The 16,835-nt window shown below is 44.9% G+C and overlaps 1 protein-coding gene across 1 annotated transcript in view; it reads left to right on the top strand.

The window, feature by feature from the left end:
- Positions 1 to 16,835, top strand: part of HS1BP3 (HCLS1 binding protein 3) — a 51,134-nt gene that overhangs the window by 13,734 nt on the left and 20,565 nt on the right. Inside the window, exon 4 of the mRNA XM_035321771.1 lies at positions 2,010 to 2,232. Coding sequence (XP_035177662.1) covers positions 2,010 to 2,232 — 223 coding nt within the window. The remainder of the gene's footprint in view (positions 1 to 2,009; positions 2,233 to 16,835) is intronic.

Genomic DNA, 16,835 nt, shown 5'->3' with positions numbered 1-16,835 from the left:
TCCATTGCACCCTCTCTCATTTCCCTTAGGCATATACCAAAGCTGTAATTCAGAACATGTGAGTTTAGAAGGCTAAATAATCATTTATTGTCAGTGGACTGATGGACCCTCAAACAGCAGTGCAGGGCTCCTTTAGTGAACAACTGCTCCATGTTTTGCCTGTTTTTCATTCCTAATAAAACTACTAGGACTTGCTGAAGTGGGTACTATTGACCCTGGAAAATATTTGAGAAAAAGTCTGATGCCTTTTTAGTTAAACCTATTCTCTGGCCTTTATATATATATAATTTTCCTTAGCCTTGTGTCCAATTCTTGTTGCCCATTCCAATAATTCATACAGATCCCTTCTTATGTTCCTTGGGCAAAGAAGGGAGTCAGTGAATAAATGGAACAGATGGTCTCTCTGCTCTTAATTCATCTCAGAGCTGTTGAGCAGGGAATACTCCGGGTGCTGTGCAGGATTCTCAGTGTAGTGTTAGTTTTAAGGAAATGAAGTTGCAAGGCGCTAGCAAGTCATCATGTGTGAACTGCCACTTTTGCAAATGTGTGAAGTGTGACCAGGTTAGAAGTTTTGTGAGACTGAAATGAGCACATCCCTGTGACTAAAGCTGTATCAATCATGAAGTTCACAATTGAAAACAGCTTCCTGAAGTAAAGGGGGACAAAATTGCATCATTTTAGGAAAAGGATTGTGCCAAATAAGGTTTGAGAGTTCTCCAACTTCATCAGGATTTTTTTGAAAGCAGACCCCTTGTACAAAGAATTTAGAATTCATGTTGCATTAGGCTTTGCTGTATATGTACAGATGTCTACACCTGAATTAGTCTGGACTGTCTTTATATTCTGTGGACAGATTGTGTGCAAGTAATGTGACCTGCTCATCAAAGTCTGCCTTAGAATAATATGTCTCACCCTACCAACCCAGGTGGAATTCAGTACATACACTGCAGATCCTCAAGCTAGTGCAGCTTCCTGACAGACACTGGAGATACAGTCAATATATTCAGAGGTGTTTAGGTGGAACTAACATGGTAAAACATAGATGTCTACATGCAGCATCCTAACCTCCACTGCCTACCCTGACCTGCACTCCCTTGCCTATAAAGGGAGGAAAAGACCACTTGTTCAGTGTATGCACGTACGTTTAGTTACCCAATTCTGCCCTAGCTGATTATGCACATGCAGGCATGAAAAGCTGGGTGAGATTTGTCTCACATGTCATGTCAGTTTAACAGTCAAAAGGATGAAGCCTTTATCAATAGTTTTTTTTAAGCTGGCCTATTTTTAGCTTGTCTAATTATTTTAGATTGGTTTTGTGAACATCCAGAGACTCCACAGCATGGAACAGTTACTCTCTCCTCATTCTTCTGGGCTTTGCATATAACAAGTATGGTGAGAAGACTTGGTCAAAGTGCATCATTCAGTTTGCATCTTGCATACTGAAGGAAGTTAGAACTTCAGGCTTCATTTCTGAGTGTAAATCAAAGAGCTAACATGGAAACTATTTCTTATGCTATCCAGTGCTGTACTTTTAGCCCAAGTGAATTAAATCAGTAACAAAAAGTGGACTTTATCTCTTCTTGCTATATGAAGGTTAGCTATCTACATCTGAGCAGAGTATTTAGGCCCCTCTGTAGCCAACGGAGAGAAACAGGCACCTCAGAGGGATACTCATTCTCAGACAACTGTCTTCGGATGCGATGAGTCACCAGCTGAAAATTCTATTGTTTTCATTGACTATAGAAGGAACATAAATAAGCATGTGTTTTAGATAAAGTCCATTTCCTCTGTCTCTCTCTACTTGACTTCTTTAAATCAGTAAACAGACCAGAAATATAATGACACCTCAGTGGATAGAAGGAGAATTGGGAATATTGGAAGAGTTTCACAAAAGCTGATCGTATACATCATTCCCCAAACAAAATCATGAGGAACAGGTGCAAGGCATGAAGTAAAACATGACTGTTGTCCTGTGTATTCAGTTTTGCATCTGTAATTGTATTTTGCAGGAACAAAATCTACTAGTGTCATTGACTTCAAGGGTAAAAACATTCCTGATGACAAAGAGAAAGAAGATGAAGAAAATGAGGTGTTGGATTTTTTCAAAGAGGAAAAGACACCTGACTTAATTTCAGAGCTTGTATCAGTGGAGAGTGCCAAAAAATGTGAGAAGAAAGAAGAGGAAGAGGAGGAAGAAGAGGAAGAAGATTTAGACCCTCTTGGTATAATCAGGTATGTACTCAGTACCTTTGTTATTTAATTTTTAGTCCAATTTTCTAAGTAAATAAGGCTGTTCCATGTCACTGTCCTCTCATCCCAACCTTTTTGTAAAATCAACCACATTCAATTGAATTTCATAGAGGAGAAGAGACCTCTCATATTATGTTCCTATCCAGTTCATGAAGAAGTGCCTCTGTAGAGGGAAGAGACTTTGTAGTGCCTCTTTAGTGCAAGCCTCAGGGAATCCAGGTGAGTGAGAGACATTGAGAATGCCTTGATTACAGTCTCAGCTGCAGTAAGCACTCTAGTGGACACTGCAGGGTGCCACCACAAAACCCAAAGCCTCTGGGCTCCGTTGGATGTGCCTCTCTGGAGTGCATTGGTGCTAACAGTGTCTGGAACTGCTTCTGAGCTGGCTGCTATCCAGAGTGATGTGAAGTTACAGCAGCGTAAAGACCAAAAGAGCCAATGCATCAATCAGGATGTTCACATATAGGCTTTCTTTCCTCCTGCCCTTTTTTCAAGATGTCATGTGCTAAATGCCTCTAAGGCATAAGCAGTAACAGCCTGAGAAACAATAATTGAATCAAAGCTCGCTGAAGTTTGTATCTGGGTTTGCTTACCTGCCCAATAATTTTCAGAAGGCTATCACCGCTTTGGGATGGAATTTCTCACTTAATTCCCAAAAGCACGAGAAGCAAATTTACTACTAAAGCATGAAAGCAAATTTAGTTTCTCAGTGGCTGGGATCGTGAGTAGTGACTACTTTTTTTAGTGTTTCTCAGGCTTTAGATGCCCAAGTAGAGAAGGCCCCAAAAGCACTGATAGTAACAAGCCAGAACTCTCAGAACTCTCTCTTGGTGTTTCCCAGTTACCCTGAATCATTTGTGGAGTGGCCTTTCATTCCAGGTTCTAAGCCTGGCCCTCTCACACTAAAGTCAGGTCAACCACAAATGATTAATTCTGGAAGCACCATTTGGACTTTGCTTCTGGTAATAAAACCACATTTAATTGTTGGCATCCAGACAGTGTCCTTTTTACTTAAGATATTTCATCCTTTACATATCACCAGGAAACTTTAAATATTATTCTTTTGACAAAGCGTGTGCTTAATTACTCAGCATCAAAATCATTCCTTTGTTGAAGAGGAGTTTTAAGAAGTTAAGCAACTATTTACAGTGAAAAGCTTGATAAAGCAGTACTTCCCGCAAAATGGTCCTTAGTTGGTAGAGTTTATAAAAGAAGCTGTCCTTTTTTGGATAGGAAAATGATCTATTGGGTTAGCAAATGCAATGCTGTATTTTCAGACTTACAACAAGTATAGGCTGTAAAGAATTTGCTGTGCCAAAACAAGCAAGAGATTTTTTTCCTGCCTCTCACAGTTTGACATAGCATTTGAAAGTCTGGTTATTTTGTTCTTTTAATGCATTGGAGGATGAAAAGATCTGGTATTTAATCCTCATTTAGTTTATTGCTTCCATTCCTTTTGAGAACAGGATTCTCAGTGAATCAGAATAATTTTGTTTATAGAAGAAGAAATATGGTACTAAGTGGTACAGTGCTGCAGCATGACATGTCATGCAGTCAGATGTTTTTCACTCTAAGTCAGTGGCTAGCTATCTATAAAAAGCCTCTCGGAATGTATTTATTATTATGCTTTTAAATCTCACATGTACAGTGTCACAGCAGAAATACAAACATGGAAATAAGAATCCTGAATCTGATTTTATATTGTTCCTGTTCTCCTCTAACTCACCCAGCTTCCACAAAGGATATTTTTAATTCAGATCAGTGGTATCAGATTGAATGTAAGCACTGTATCCCAGCTTTATGCCATCTACTAATAGTAGGTGTCAAGGTAAGAGGACAAGGACAGGAGCTTAATTGTCAGTGAATGGCCATTTCTGGAATGACCAATTTAGGGTATTTTCCATGCCCTCAAAATCATAGGTGCTTACATTCTTTAAAGAGGGAACTTGCAGGACTCACAGCTTCAGGCATGCTTAGAGTTAGTTTGGGATGGGGATGAGTAAAAAATCAGGTAATGCAGACTGGATAAATATATTTAGTACTACACAGTTCCCTAACAAATGCGTAATTCAGGTTAAAAAAATCCACAGTCCTTACTCTGTTTAAAAAAAAAAAAAAAAAAAGTAAAGTCAGCACTGAAACAATGGACTGGTGTCCATGCAAGCAATAGCAGTAGCCAAGGTTCTTTTGAGTAGCAGAGCTCTGACCTAAGCTGAATCATGTGTCTGGCATAATTTTTTATTTTTTTTTTTCTTTCTGGATGAGGATGAAACTGCTCCAGTAGCAGAGGCCTCCATATGTTGTCAGCATGCTTCATTTGGTAACAACTTCTCCTCCTGGGCCAGAAGGCTGCGACTTGGATTGGGCCCAGCACTGCTGCTGTGCTGCTCAGCCACCAGATATCCAGCTAAATGTACTGGCCTTAGGAATAAAATGCTAAACTAGGGCCATTTTTTCTGGTTTTGTGCTACTGATGATCATCCAGGTGGAAGCTGGAAATGACAGGCTCCTTTTCCCTGGAGGAGATGTCCCAGTTGTGCTGGTCTCTTCCTTGTGTTCAGGACTGGGGCCGAGTTGCTCTTTCATGTCTAGTGGGTGACTCACGTGCCAATTCCATGTTCTTCACCGTTTTTGAGTGTAAAGGCCTGCAAACCTACTCAAACCTACAGCTTTTAACTCTCTCCCCCCACACACACACACTTTTTTCCAGGCATGGTCCTTTCTAGAATGAGAGGTACTCAAAATTAGGTTACATTTCTAGGGTGTAGTGCTGAAATTCAGCTGAAACGTGATTTCAGGAGGTGTACTTTTTCTTCTTCTCCCTTTACTGAAAATCTGGAGTATTTTTATTCCCGTGTCTTGTCACCAGTTACTCTGCAAGTTTTTGTGGACATTTGTAGAGACCTTCTCAGCTTTGGGCAGAATATACAAGTCCTTTAAGAACAAGCACTCCTAATACTGAGTAAGACAGTCCTTTAACATCAGCTGTGCAGTGGGGAATGAATGTATTGTACTTGCTTTGGTAGCAGCGGCACATTTCTAGCTCTCTTTCATTTTATTTTGCAGTGTAAGTGTACAGTTACTTGTAAGTCATAGGGCTCTCTTAGGCAAAGTATCTCTTTTAAAGCTAGCATCTATTTTTTTTTTCTGGTAAGCCATAATCCTTTATTAAAATGTTTTAATTCCTTTAGAGTGGGAAATCAGATACGTATTTTACTCCACATCATAGGGAAAATATTAGGTTACTGACTTATCTTTTTCTCTCTGTTATTGTCCTTAAAGTGAAAGCAATACTGCCGTTTATCACTCTGTTCTGAATCCATCTATCTTAATATTTGCAGATACCTATCTTTAAGTACTCAATAGACTACAATAGCATTTTCAACAATATGTGTTGGCTTTTAGAGGTGCAGTATCTTTTAGCGGTGCTGTATCTTAAAGGGTTTTCTGGTAAATTACAAAATATTACTGTGTGGCTAGTCACAATTGCAGGGGTTTCTCCCACTGTAATACCTTCAAGAATAAAAAAAGCAAGGGTACTGGATCCAAAAGAGGCTAATCCTCTGAAGGAGAAGGTGTGGAAGACAGCCACGAGAATAACAGGAGCTATTCATCCACAGGCAGGATATTTTTGATGATACTGCTGAAAATTCTGCAGTGGAAAAAGATGTAATGTGCCAGTGGTATGAGAAAAGATTTGCATGGAGCAAAGAGAGAAATGAGAAGCAAGGTTTTTGGATGGGATCAATGCTAGTAAACTCAGCAGTGCCAGGCCCTGCTGGCTGAGGCTGTCTGGGCATAGTCTGGCTGTGTCTATGCTGTTAGGTTCCCCTGCCTCCCACGAGGTGTGCTATGCTCAGAATGCCCCCAGAAATAGCTGCTGGCCCGTGCTGTGTCCTTGGCTCTGATTAGGATGGGTTAGAAGACAGGTTGTCCCATGACAGGCGAGCACTAGGGACCATTTCACTAGTTGAATTGTTGAACTGAGCTCCTGTTCAGGCCCAAGATGTGAAGTAATTCAAATATATATATATATAAATATATATATGTATAGCCCTGAGCTGCTTTGTCCACAAAGGTTAGCTTTCTGCCTGCTGCCCTGTCTGCTCTCCATTTCTCCATTTGCCCTGAGGGCATCGTAGGGTTTTGCTTTCTGTAGGGAATTCAGGCAACCCGTTGTGGATTCTTCTACTTGGTCCAAGAAGGATCATGTTAGACATTTCTATCTCTGAATCTTAAAACAACTTTAAAACATACCCCAGTAAGCAAGCTGGGTTTTTGTCTTCTCCCTCTGTGGATGAACTGTGCAGTTTTATTGTGTGTAGGTTGAAGGCAAGAGCTTTAACATCTATCTCCTCTCACTTTAACATTGACTTTGTACTTGTATTCAGTTTATCCCTATAAACTTGAGACAGCAGCTGATTAAAATGACTCAGAACCAGCTTTTCTGAACACAGCAGCAATGATTTTGCAAAAAGAACATGAGGACTTTGTGGGTTAATGCATGCGGCAGCTCTGTGCAAGCATTTCTTCTGCTACAAATAAATTGTGAAGTAATACTTGTTCTCCAGCTCAGAGAACCCACCTTTTCCTGTGCCTCCTTGCCACCATCAGCTCTTAGCACCCCTCACTGGAGCCTCTCTTCCATGTTCCCTCCCTTCCGTCCTTTTTCCTTTGCCTCCCTAAACCTTGCAGTGACAGCATATCCTCCCTCAGCCCACGTTTTTTCCTGGCAGACTGCATAGGGCCATGAGGTTGGGTATTCCCCAGGCAAGAGCTCTTCTGTCTCCTCGTGGGTCCATAAGAGCTTCTGTCTCCACTCTCTCCCTTTCCTATTGTTTCAGCGGATTTCCCCTCGTGGCTTCTCCTCATCCCATTTTGTCCCTTCCGAGAGGAATAAAGGCACACGGGTGGATTGGAGCTTTGCATCTGTCGTGTGTAAACATAGATGGAGCTAACTCCCAACACCAGGTCGGAAGGGATGCAGCCGGTGAGGGCTGACCCTTTGGGATCCCACTGCCAAAAGTTTTTAAAAGCCTTGTAGCTCGTTGTTGTGGTCAAGCTCAACCACCGCTGGTGCCAGAGGTTTGTCATCACTGGGTTTGGTTGGCGGGGGGAATTGTTAAAGGACTCGGGACCTTTTCTGGCTGCAGACAAAGAGGGCAATGGCTTTTAGCAACAGCTTGGTGGGGAGGGAGCAGCCAGGAGCTAACCCTGGGTATGCCAGAGCCCTGCAGAGCCAGGCAGGCTGCTGGAGGAGGGCTGTTGGTGCACAACAAGCCAGCAGTTATTGCTGGGTTGCATCCTAAAGGCAGCCCCGCTAGGGTTTGACTCCCGAGCTGTCATCCCAGTGTTGCCTTGCCTTTCCTTTTAGTCCCTGTTGTGCCCAAGGCTGGCCTCAGCCTTTTTGTCTTTGGGGGGAGAAATGGGCAAAATTTCATCTTGCTTCCTCTGCCAGAAGCGTTGGGCTGCTGCGAATGGCTCACCCAGAGGCAGAAGTCAGCTTCGGGGGAGTCCTGCGTTTTGCATCTTTCCAAGCGGTTTTATTGATGGCGTGCCCAGAGCACGTCAGGTGAGGGCAGGGTGCTCGCTGGTGGGTTTGTGCCTCAAAGGACAAAGAGAATATCTGCAGGCTGCAGCAGTGCCATGGCACAGCTGCTGTCTGCTGGACATATGGTCTAGAGCAAACTTGTCAAAATGTGTGTTCAGCTGCTGTGCCTTCTGCTCCTTGATTGGCGGTATTGTACTCCTGAGCTGCTACTTCCACTCCTCAGGCATCCTCCTACTCTTCAGCAACTCGTAAATTCACAGCTGTCTTTGGGTCTGGCCAGGTAAGTGCATGGCTTCCTCTCTGAACCCAGCAGGATTCATGCACAGCAGCAGAAACACTTGCCTGTCTGTCCCGACCACGAGAGAGGGTGTAGGTGTCAGAACATCAGAGAAGAGGGAAGATCCTGGTTATGTTTTCTTTAATGAAATTCAGATAGTTAAAACAATGAACAAAAACCAAAAAGAGCCTTGTTTTCCTAGCAGTGTGTGCATCCGTGCTCACAGCTGTGAAGCCGTCAGATATTTAAACAGGCCGATCTTTATATTCTGCGACTTGTTGCATCACAAGTTTAGGTTGCGAGGCATGCCCAACCAGCACTTTGACAAGTGACACAAGTATTTGTCTCAAGTCCAATCCAGCTGCTCTTGGATTGGCAACGTGCAAAATCCTAGTAAACAACCCCGTCGGCCTCCCACTGAAACATTTCTGGCAGTTGATTTTTTTCCGAAAACCAAGGACATAATTTGATGCAGTAATCTTCCCCATCAAACAGAGGAAAAAAGAAGAAAAGACAGCAAAAAAGGTGTGAATACCTACCCATCCAAATAAAGGATGAGCCCTACGTCCTTTTCACAGAATTGTCTGTTCTCAACACTTCTTAGGGGCAAACTCGTAGCCTTCCCTTGGAGATGGCTTAATTAAGTGGAGAGGGAGTAATGCAGGATGGCAGGGATGCTCTCTCCTTGCAGCAGTTCATTCTCTCCAGTTTGCCTCTCCTGAAGTTCATTTATATTTATAGATGCCTTGTGAGTGCTCCTTTCCCATATACAGATCATGGAATGAGCTTTCCTTTTCTTTCTGTCTCTAATCCCGTCTCCTCAGCACAGCTTCCCACGTGTTTCTTTTCTGCAAAACTTGCCATCTCCCCCCAGATGGGAGGTTGAGGGTGATCAAAAGAAAACAGTGGAGAATGAACGTGTGTTTAGCTATTGAATCTCACAGAAACCTCCATATTAGTTCAGTGTTTTCTCCTGTGAGTGATTGCTCTGGGGTGTGGGAAGATGTTTTCCTTGGGAGAGCTCTACCAAGGTCTGTGTGGTTCCATGGGGTGGAACTGAGAAGCTTTTGTAGCTGTACTTCCCAACCGGGGGAACTGAGGTTGATGACTGAAGGACTCAGCCGTCTTCTCATGGCACTTCTGTGGTAGTCACTAGCTTAATGTAAGTGCATTCAGGAAAACTGAGATGTTCTGTAACTACTGGCTTTGCAGTTGTGGCTTACATCCTTCAGGAGAGCGGATTTGATGGGTGAATGTACAAAACCTCCTGTGTATCCACCTCTGGCAAGCAGAAGAAACCATACCTTGGGATCAGAGCTGGGGCACTCAGGCTGCTGGAGAGGAGAGGATGCTTCACTCACAGATCTGAAGTTGGCTGCTCGGTGTTTTCTTTTATTCTGCAAATAGTCACTTCCCTGACCTAAGTAAAACCTTTGAGAGTCCTCCCCCATGCCAGCATTGTCCTTATCTACATTCATATTTCCTGGCTGAGTGTTGGATTTTTGGCCCTGTAGAACTATGCGGTCATTGTTTCCCCAGGTTTAGCTTCGCATGTTGAAGCAATTGCCTCAGTTAAACTTCAGTGGTGAGTTTCTGTCATGGCTGGCTTGAGTGATTCCAGCACATCCACAGCTGGGACGTGAGGATCCTCTGGGAGGGAGCTGGAGTAATTATTTTAATGTGCTTCATTTTCTTTCTGATTAGAGCACTGAATATATTTAAATGGCTTTTATAAATAGTAATTTTATGTTTATACCATCAACCTAAACCCAGAGGACTGCAAATAGCTCTATAGGCTGCGCAGCCTTACATCTGTGCGTGCCATCCGGCGGTGTTTTCGTGCGGAAGGCAAGTGGAGCTCCACCTGGGGCAGAACGTGGCGAGGGCTCCATGCAGCAGCTCGCGGCAGCATCAGGCACGGAGCGGAGAGCAGGTAATTCAGCGAGAAGTGCGTGGGGAATGGTGCCGGTATGAATGCAAACACCCAGCTTGGAATTCGACCAGCTCGCTGGATTATGTCCTGCTGCTTTTAGGGAAGATGTCATGGGATTTTTAATGGACCTGGTTTACTGTTTTCGATGTGTTAAAGCACAGCGCATGTAAACTTGCCACACACTTTTCTGTATATGAAATAATTTTCGAGCCGAGTAATGACGGGGAGCTGGCACCAAATAACGTTGCCACTAGCTGGCACCAGCTTTCAGATAATTCCCACAGTCCTTTAAGTGAACTCTCAGCTTTATATTTTCCCATCCTGTTTTAACAGCAGTGTGCGGTCATCTGTAGCAGTGCAGAACTGAACAGTGATGAAGGCGTGCAGAAGCTGCCACGAGCCATTCTGCAGGCACATTAAGCAAGGCCTTCGTTAGCTGAGACAGATTCGTAGGAGGCAGGAGGTCCTTCAGAAGGACTGCAGGATAAATTCACAACTACACAGAATCAGAAGTGTGGTGTGTTTTCTTATTTATTTAGTATTTCGGCTTTGGAAGAGGATTGAGCATGATGTAATTGGGCAGATTTAAACACGTTTTGTTCCATGGACTTTACAATAATAGGATGACTCAAGTCCTTAATTAGAATAAAAAAGCATTACCTCATCGATTAGCCTGCGCCTTTCACCGAGGCACGGGAAATCTTTAATCAGCAGGCCTGGGGAACGGCATGTAGATGAGACAGACTGCTAATGAGGGATGGATTCAGAGGTGCTCTTTTGGTTTTTTGTTCACCTAGTATAACAGAATGGTTTGCCCTGGAAGAAGCTGTCTGAGGGGTGACTGTGTGCTCAGTTTAAATTGAGATGGGAGACTTGCTTGTCTTTTCATCTGATGCTGTCAAATCCCTAAATCAGGAGACTTAATAAAACCATTGTTCCCTTTTCCCCACGGACCTGCTGCAGAAATTTCTGTCTTGGTTTCAAAGGATCAAAGAACTGGCTTTTGGAAAACCATTTCTGGAAGCAGTCTCTAAAACCTTGCCAAAAATGCATGAATTATCCATTGTAACTACAGGCTGGTACTAATTAACACACCTGGGGGTTCACAGCCTCTTGCTCCTACGCCTTGCAGCATTTGGCCAAATCTGGAGTCATGTGAAGTGCCAGCAAAAGGAGGAATGTCCTTAAGGACAGACACACATCTGGGACTCTGCAGCTCTTTATTCTGCTCTTGAATTTCTCAGGTCACATCTCGGGTACATTACTTGAAAGTTTACTCTCTCAGTTATCCCTTCGGTAAAAGGAACAGAACTGATTTCATGGCTCTGCCTGGGGAAAAGTTCATCTCTGCACAGAAATGTGACATTCAGATTGTTGCTAACAGGAATTGTCATCGAAGTGATAGAAGGGATTTCTGTTATTTTAAACAAATACTATAAGACTCAAGGTAAGACTCAAAACCTTTACTTACTTGCTCCCCAAAGTAAGCTGGCCACCTCCAGTCCACACCCAGAGCAAGCTGGCTACATCCAAAACAGAAAGGGCCCTGAGCCCATAGTGATCCTTAAACTATGTCCAGGCATTATCTGGGAGAGCAGTAATTCACAAAACTCACAGGACAGACATTGTGTGCCAAGGCATTTTGCAGCAAGTTTGCAGCCTGGCTCCTGGGGTCAGCCCCTGGGGCCAGCCCTGGTGTCTCAGCTGGCTTGGAAAAGGTCTTGGCTTGGGTTTTTGCTAGTACAGGCAGTTTCCTGAGGTCTGCTCTCTGACCCATGATTTTCTGTAATAACTGCTACTGCTTTGGCATGGTGCACAAACTGGTCAGAGTGGCTCGAGTGGAAGATTTCCAAGCCTCGACTCTGCCTTGCTTTATTGCTTTTTGCCTATAATCGCATCTGAGGCATTTTTGAAGGCATCATGAAGCACAAAACACAATGTCTTGCCCTCAAAACCACCTCACAACATTATCTAGACCCATTTGCTAAAGAGGTCTCATTTTTTCATCAGCGTGATGGGTTATCTGCCAGCACTGGCTGTTCCTGTGTATGACAATCTTGTCCTGGAAACTTGTTCCTAAGTCATCTGTCTTTCTCGTCTTGGTTATGAGTGACAGAGGCATGGCACCAGTGTTCCTGTAATACATTAAAAAAAAGGCAAACATAAGCAAAAGAGGCTCCTGAGGGCTAACCCTCCCTTCCTCCCTCAGGGGCTCTTCCAGCAACCCCCTAACTAATCAGAGTTGTTTTTATTTGCTCAGCAGTGCTGCCAAGAGACAAGGGCAGTGCCACGCAAGGCAGGATGCTCGGACGGGAAGGAGAAGCATGCGGTCCAGAGCTGCTGGCCAAGGTCTCGGGGGAATTAGTTTCAATTCTCTGTTTCAATGACATCCTGTTTAGGCTGTAGGCTGCTCACTTCTGGTTTTTGGGACCTCATTTTGTTCCCAGTCTAAACAAAAGAGCGTCAGCATTCACTGCTGCAGAGAGGTGCAGTGAGAGTAAGCTCTGAAAGGCTGCGAGGTGTTTGGGGGCTGTCCCATAACGTTGCATTCTGCTGTCAGCAAGCCCTTGGGAGGTGGTGGGAGATGTAAGGAGATGTCGGATCCTTCGCTCTTCCCCCCTCGTGGAGGGACTGGCTGTGTTTGCAGGGTGCCTGCCAGCTGTTGGCAGCACAGCACCATTGCTTGAGGGAGGGGAGGCTCCGTACTGTAAGGAGATGTTGCTGATGGGTGATACGTAAGATGCCGAGGTATCCTTACACACCATGGACAGACGGTCAGCATGGCAAAGGACAGGCTCCCTCTGCTCTCTGCTTACCTATTCTTCTGGGAGGGGCTGCCACACAGGACCCCTCCCCAGGCCTTTTCCAAAAGGCAACATAGAGAAGACTGCATTGAGTTGGTTTCCGTACACAGTCCCCTAGCAACATCTGATCAAGCTTTGCTCCTTCAAACACCACCATGTGCCTTCTCTCTGCCCAAGGCACGTCATAAGCACCCTCCATCTCAGGCTATCGCTTCGCAGGGCTCTAGCAGAACCCTCGTATTATTTCAGGCACCTTGAAACCATCTGACAACCAGATGTAGAATAACAATTACAGGGGTGCTGCAGAGAGGAGGGGAAGACCCAACGCCAAGAGGATACAGCGCTGCCCCAGCCCTGTGTTGTGCAGCGGGGCAGGTGTACGTGCTGCCTCCTCTGTTCATGGCGTCTCTGGTGTGGGTTTCTGCCAGCCTCGAGCCCCTTCCCTTCCTCAGGGAGATCCCAGGCAGGTAGCAATGTCCTCCCTTGGGGCAGAAAGGAGACGGGTGGGATGTGCAGAGTGGCTCGGTGAGGGGCAGAAGGCAGCCCCAGCAATCAGCAGTGGGCATCGTGGCAGCGTTTGCTGTACTGTATGGCTGTGGTGCTGGTTCTCTCTCCTAGCCATGTGGCATGTGAGAGGTCTGCTGTAGCATTTCTCCTTATGAACCCAAGTCCTGAAATGGCCTGGGGTTGTGTTTTCAATATGAAATCATCCTTCTTTCCCCCAGCATTGCCACAGCCATTGTATCAGCGGGGAGTAGGAGCTTAAAACATGGTGCAGTTATTTGTAATTGCTGCTCCCCTGCTGTCACCGGCATTGTTTTATCACTTTTCCACTAGTCCCTCCTCCTGACACAGATCACTGATACAATTTCTGCTTCCCCTGTGTATTCAATGAAAGATCACCCTTACCAAACTCCAGTTCATTTCCCACATCTTGCCCACTTATTAGATGGTTTAATTGTACCAGATGCCCTCCAGATGTAAATATACTAATGTAGTAATATAATTCGAGTCCAGTCAGGACTTGTGAGTCAACAAACTGGCCCAAAAGGTGAAGTTAGTTGCCCAGGCTCACACCGCGAATCAACAGCAGCTAATCCTGAGAAGAGCTCTCCATGAGGTCTCAAGTAGCCTGCGATTTGAGAGCCTGAGACATTTACCAGCACTTCCACCCAAAGCTCTGTTCCCTCTTCCATTTTCTCTATGACATCCCTCTCAGTGCCTGGATCTTCAGCATTTAACGGTGCGGCCCCGAGGGAGGCAGCTGGCGTAGCACATCATCAGGTAGCTAATGGGAGCGAGGAGCAGCGCCTGTAATGAATCAGTGGGGTGGAGCCGCAGGCTCACATCACTGGAGCAAAGTAATAATTCTCAGGGGGATGAGATGATAGTTGGAGGCCGCGCTGAGATCATCCAGCTGCAGTCTCTGAAAAGTGCTGGGGGAGTAGCAAGCGGTGCTCCGGGTGAGCAGAGATCAGGGATTTTTGTCAATAGGAGCAGAATGATTTGGGTTATGCCTCTAGAGCACTTCTGTGGCTGTTAAGTAACACCAGCACTGAGCTGAATCTCCTGCATCTCACGTAAAGGCTCCTGCTTTCTTTTGCTTTCAGCTAGGTGTTTGTGGACTGCTTGCATCTATCGCGTTTCTGCGATCCAGTGCTGACCTCGCTGCGCTCTGCAGCGGGCTCGCCATGCTTCCCAGGCCAACCCATCCACCCCACCTGGCAGGCAGCTGCTGTGTGCACCGAGCTGGGCGCTAAAATCACTGATGCTGCAAAAGCCTGTGTGCTGAGAAGTCAGGCCAGTTAGCGATAAAAACGTAAACAGGAATCCAATTAAAAAAAAAAGAAAAGGAGGACTACGTCAGCTATTTTTCTGCTTGCAGCAGAAAGAAGCCCCTTGGCAGCTGCCTCTGCAGAGCCTCAGGTGCCTTGCTGAGGAGGGAGAGGTTTGTGTCTGCCCGCTCCCCGGTGTGCCTGCTCCTGCAGTCTGACCTCCAGCAGTGTCTGCAACATCGCAAGTAAAATTTGCTTTGTGCAGTAGGTGTATCCGTGGCCTGGGGAATATTTCACCCAGAGCAATTTTATCTTACCTTACCTCTGTTGTTTTTTTTTTTTTTAAAAAAAAAAAGCAAACCACCTTTAGGCAAGAAAGTCACATTTCATTTTTATGGCAGGCGTTTTGATCTCGTGATCAGGCAGAGAGGCAGCAGCCAGAGCACAGGGTTGCATCTCCAACAGCAGTGTCATTTAGCTCTGACAATGCCTCGCTGTGCCCTTCTCTGTTTCACTCCCCGTGGAGCCAGCTCTGTGTTGTGGTGGTAGGTTTGTTTCTCCCGTGGTGCGGAAGGCAGAGCAGCACGGAGAAAGAAGTGACCTCTGTGAACAGCAGGATAGCAGGGGGGCATCCTGGGGGGGGAAGACAATGGAAAACCAGGCTCAGCTCTGTCTTCCTTCCTCGGGCTCTGTCATCAGCCAGTGGAGATGCTGCTCCTTCACAGCAGCCTGCCTGTGAGCACAAATCCTGCTTGGCTGCTGCCAGAGCCTGCTCAGTGCCTGGGTAACCAGTCCTCCTCTGGCTTTTCATGAGCCCTCTAGATGTAGTGTGACAGGTATGTCACAATTTTTTGGGCCTGACACTGTTTCTTGTGTGTGTGCCTTGAACATCATTTAAGGTTCATTAGAGGTTTTCATAGGTTGAGGGGTGGACTCTACAGGTACCAGGCAAAAAACGAAGGGTGCCCTTCACACAGAGTTATCCATGGAGCCTCTGGGAATAGAGAGGCCAAAGGTATTTAGATGTGAACAAACATCCTCTCTTGTCATGTTATCTATTTGGGCTTCTCTGTCTACAGGCAGATTAAAACGAGATTTGTGCCTGCAGTCTTCCGTTCTTGTTCTCTGCTTTTGGACATGGTGCGGAGGAAATTCTCTTGAGCCAGCAGCACAGGGGAAGTTGTGTCCTGCTGAGGAACATGATATGAGGCTGGGAGGCTGTCAGACACAGGTGGCAGGAGATGCCAGCATTCTGTTTGCCAGGAAATGATAGGTAACATGAAACTAAACCTTTGCAAAGTAGACAGAGAATAGCCACAGGCTGCTTGTCCCTGGGAGGAGGCAGCAAGGTCTTGCGGGTCCTGCTGATTTGAGTTGTGAGTGCCCAGTGCTTCAGGAAGTGCAACATCAACTACTCATCTGTTCACTGCTTTTCAGAAATTATTCAAATATGTCTAACAAGAAGCTACAGTGGTATATTTGTGTGTGGGTTGGCTTTTTTCAGCATTTCAGTGTTGAAGAAACCACTCAGTTCTCCAAAATAATTGTTGTTTGCATTTGTCACTTGTACTTGCTACGTTTAAGAATTCTCATCACAATGTTCACGGTAATTGTTGTTCTAAATTCAGAGACCTTTAAGATTCCCAGCAATCTTATTCCAGAAATGTGACATCCTGTGGAAATTCAAATGTAAAAGAAAGGGGCTGAATAGAAAGGCTTCCAGTATGACCAATGGTTGTCACCCAAATTGTATTGGCCCTTTTTTTGTATTTACTCCTGAATCTGTTGAGCATGTGACTCACTAGCCAGTTTTTGTTTTTGTTTTTGTTTTTGTTTTTTTTTCACGCCCTCTTCGTTTCAGGTTGGTTGACTTTGATTGTAAAGCTGCTCAGGACATTCTGTGAAAAACGTCTCATAAAGGGACAGCATTGGCCGGTTGATTTCATTACAGTTTTTTTACAGTTATTTATATTCTTGTCATGTGGCACATTTTGTTGCTGAGTTGTACTGCAGGTAGGTAGACCCCTTCAGATGTGTACTTGCCCACAAATTTCCTGTCTTAGGACCTACAGACCTATAGCAATTATTAATTGGTGGAAGAGAATGGATTTTTTTTTGTTGCGGTGTATTTTTTTTCAAGGTTGAAATATAGATCTGGGGCCAATTCCTGGAAGTAACTCCATTTGCTTGGACAGTGGCCTTTAAGGAAAGAGACCAAGGATTAACATTTGGTAGACTAGGTTAA

The sequence above is a fragment of the Oxyura jamaicensis genome, chromosome 3 (genome assembly GCF_011077185.1).
Source record: "Oxyura jamaicensis isolate SHBP4307 breed ruddy duck chromosome 3, BPBGC_Ojam_1.0, whole genome shotgun sequence".
Classification (NCBI taxonomy): Eukaryota; Metazoa; Chordata; class Aves; order Anseriformes; family Anatidae; genus Oxyura; species Oxyura jamaicensis.
Note: the sequence above shows the minus strand (reverse complement) of the source record. Positions and strands in the feature narration are given on the sequence as shown.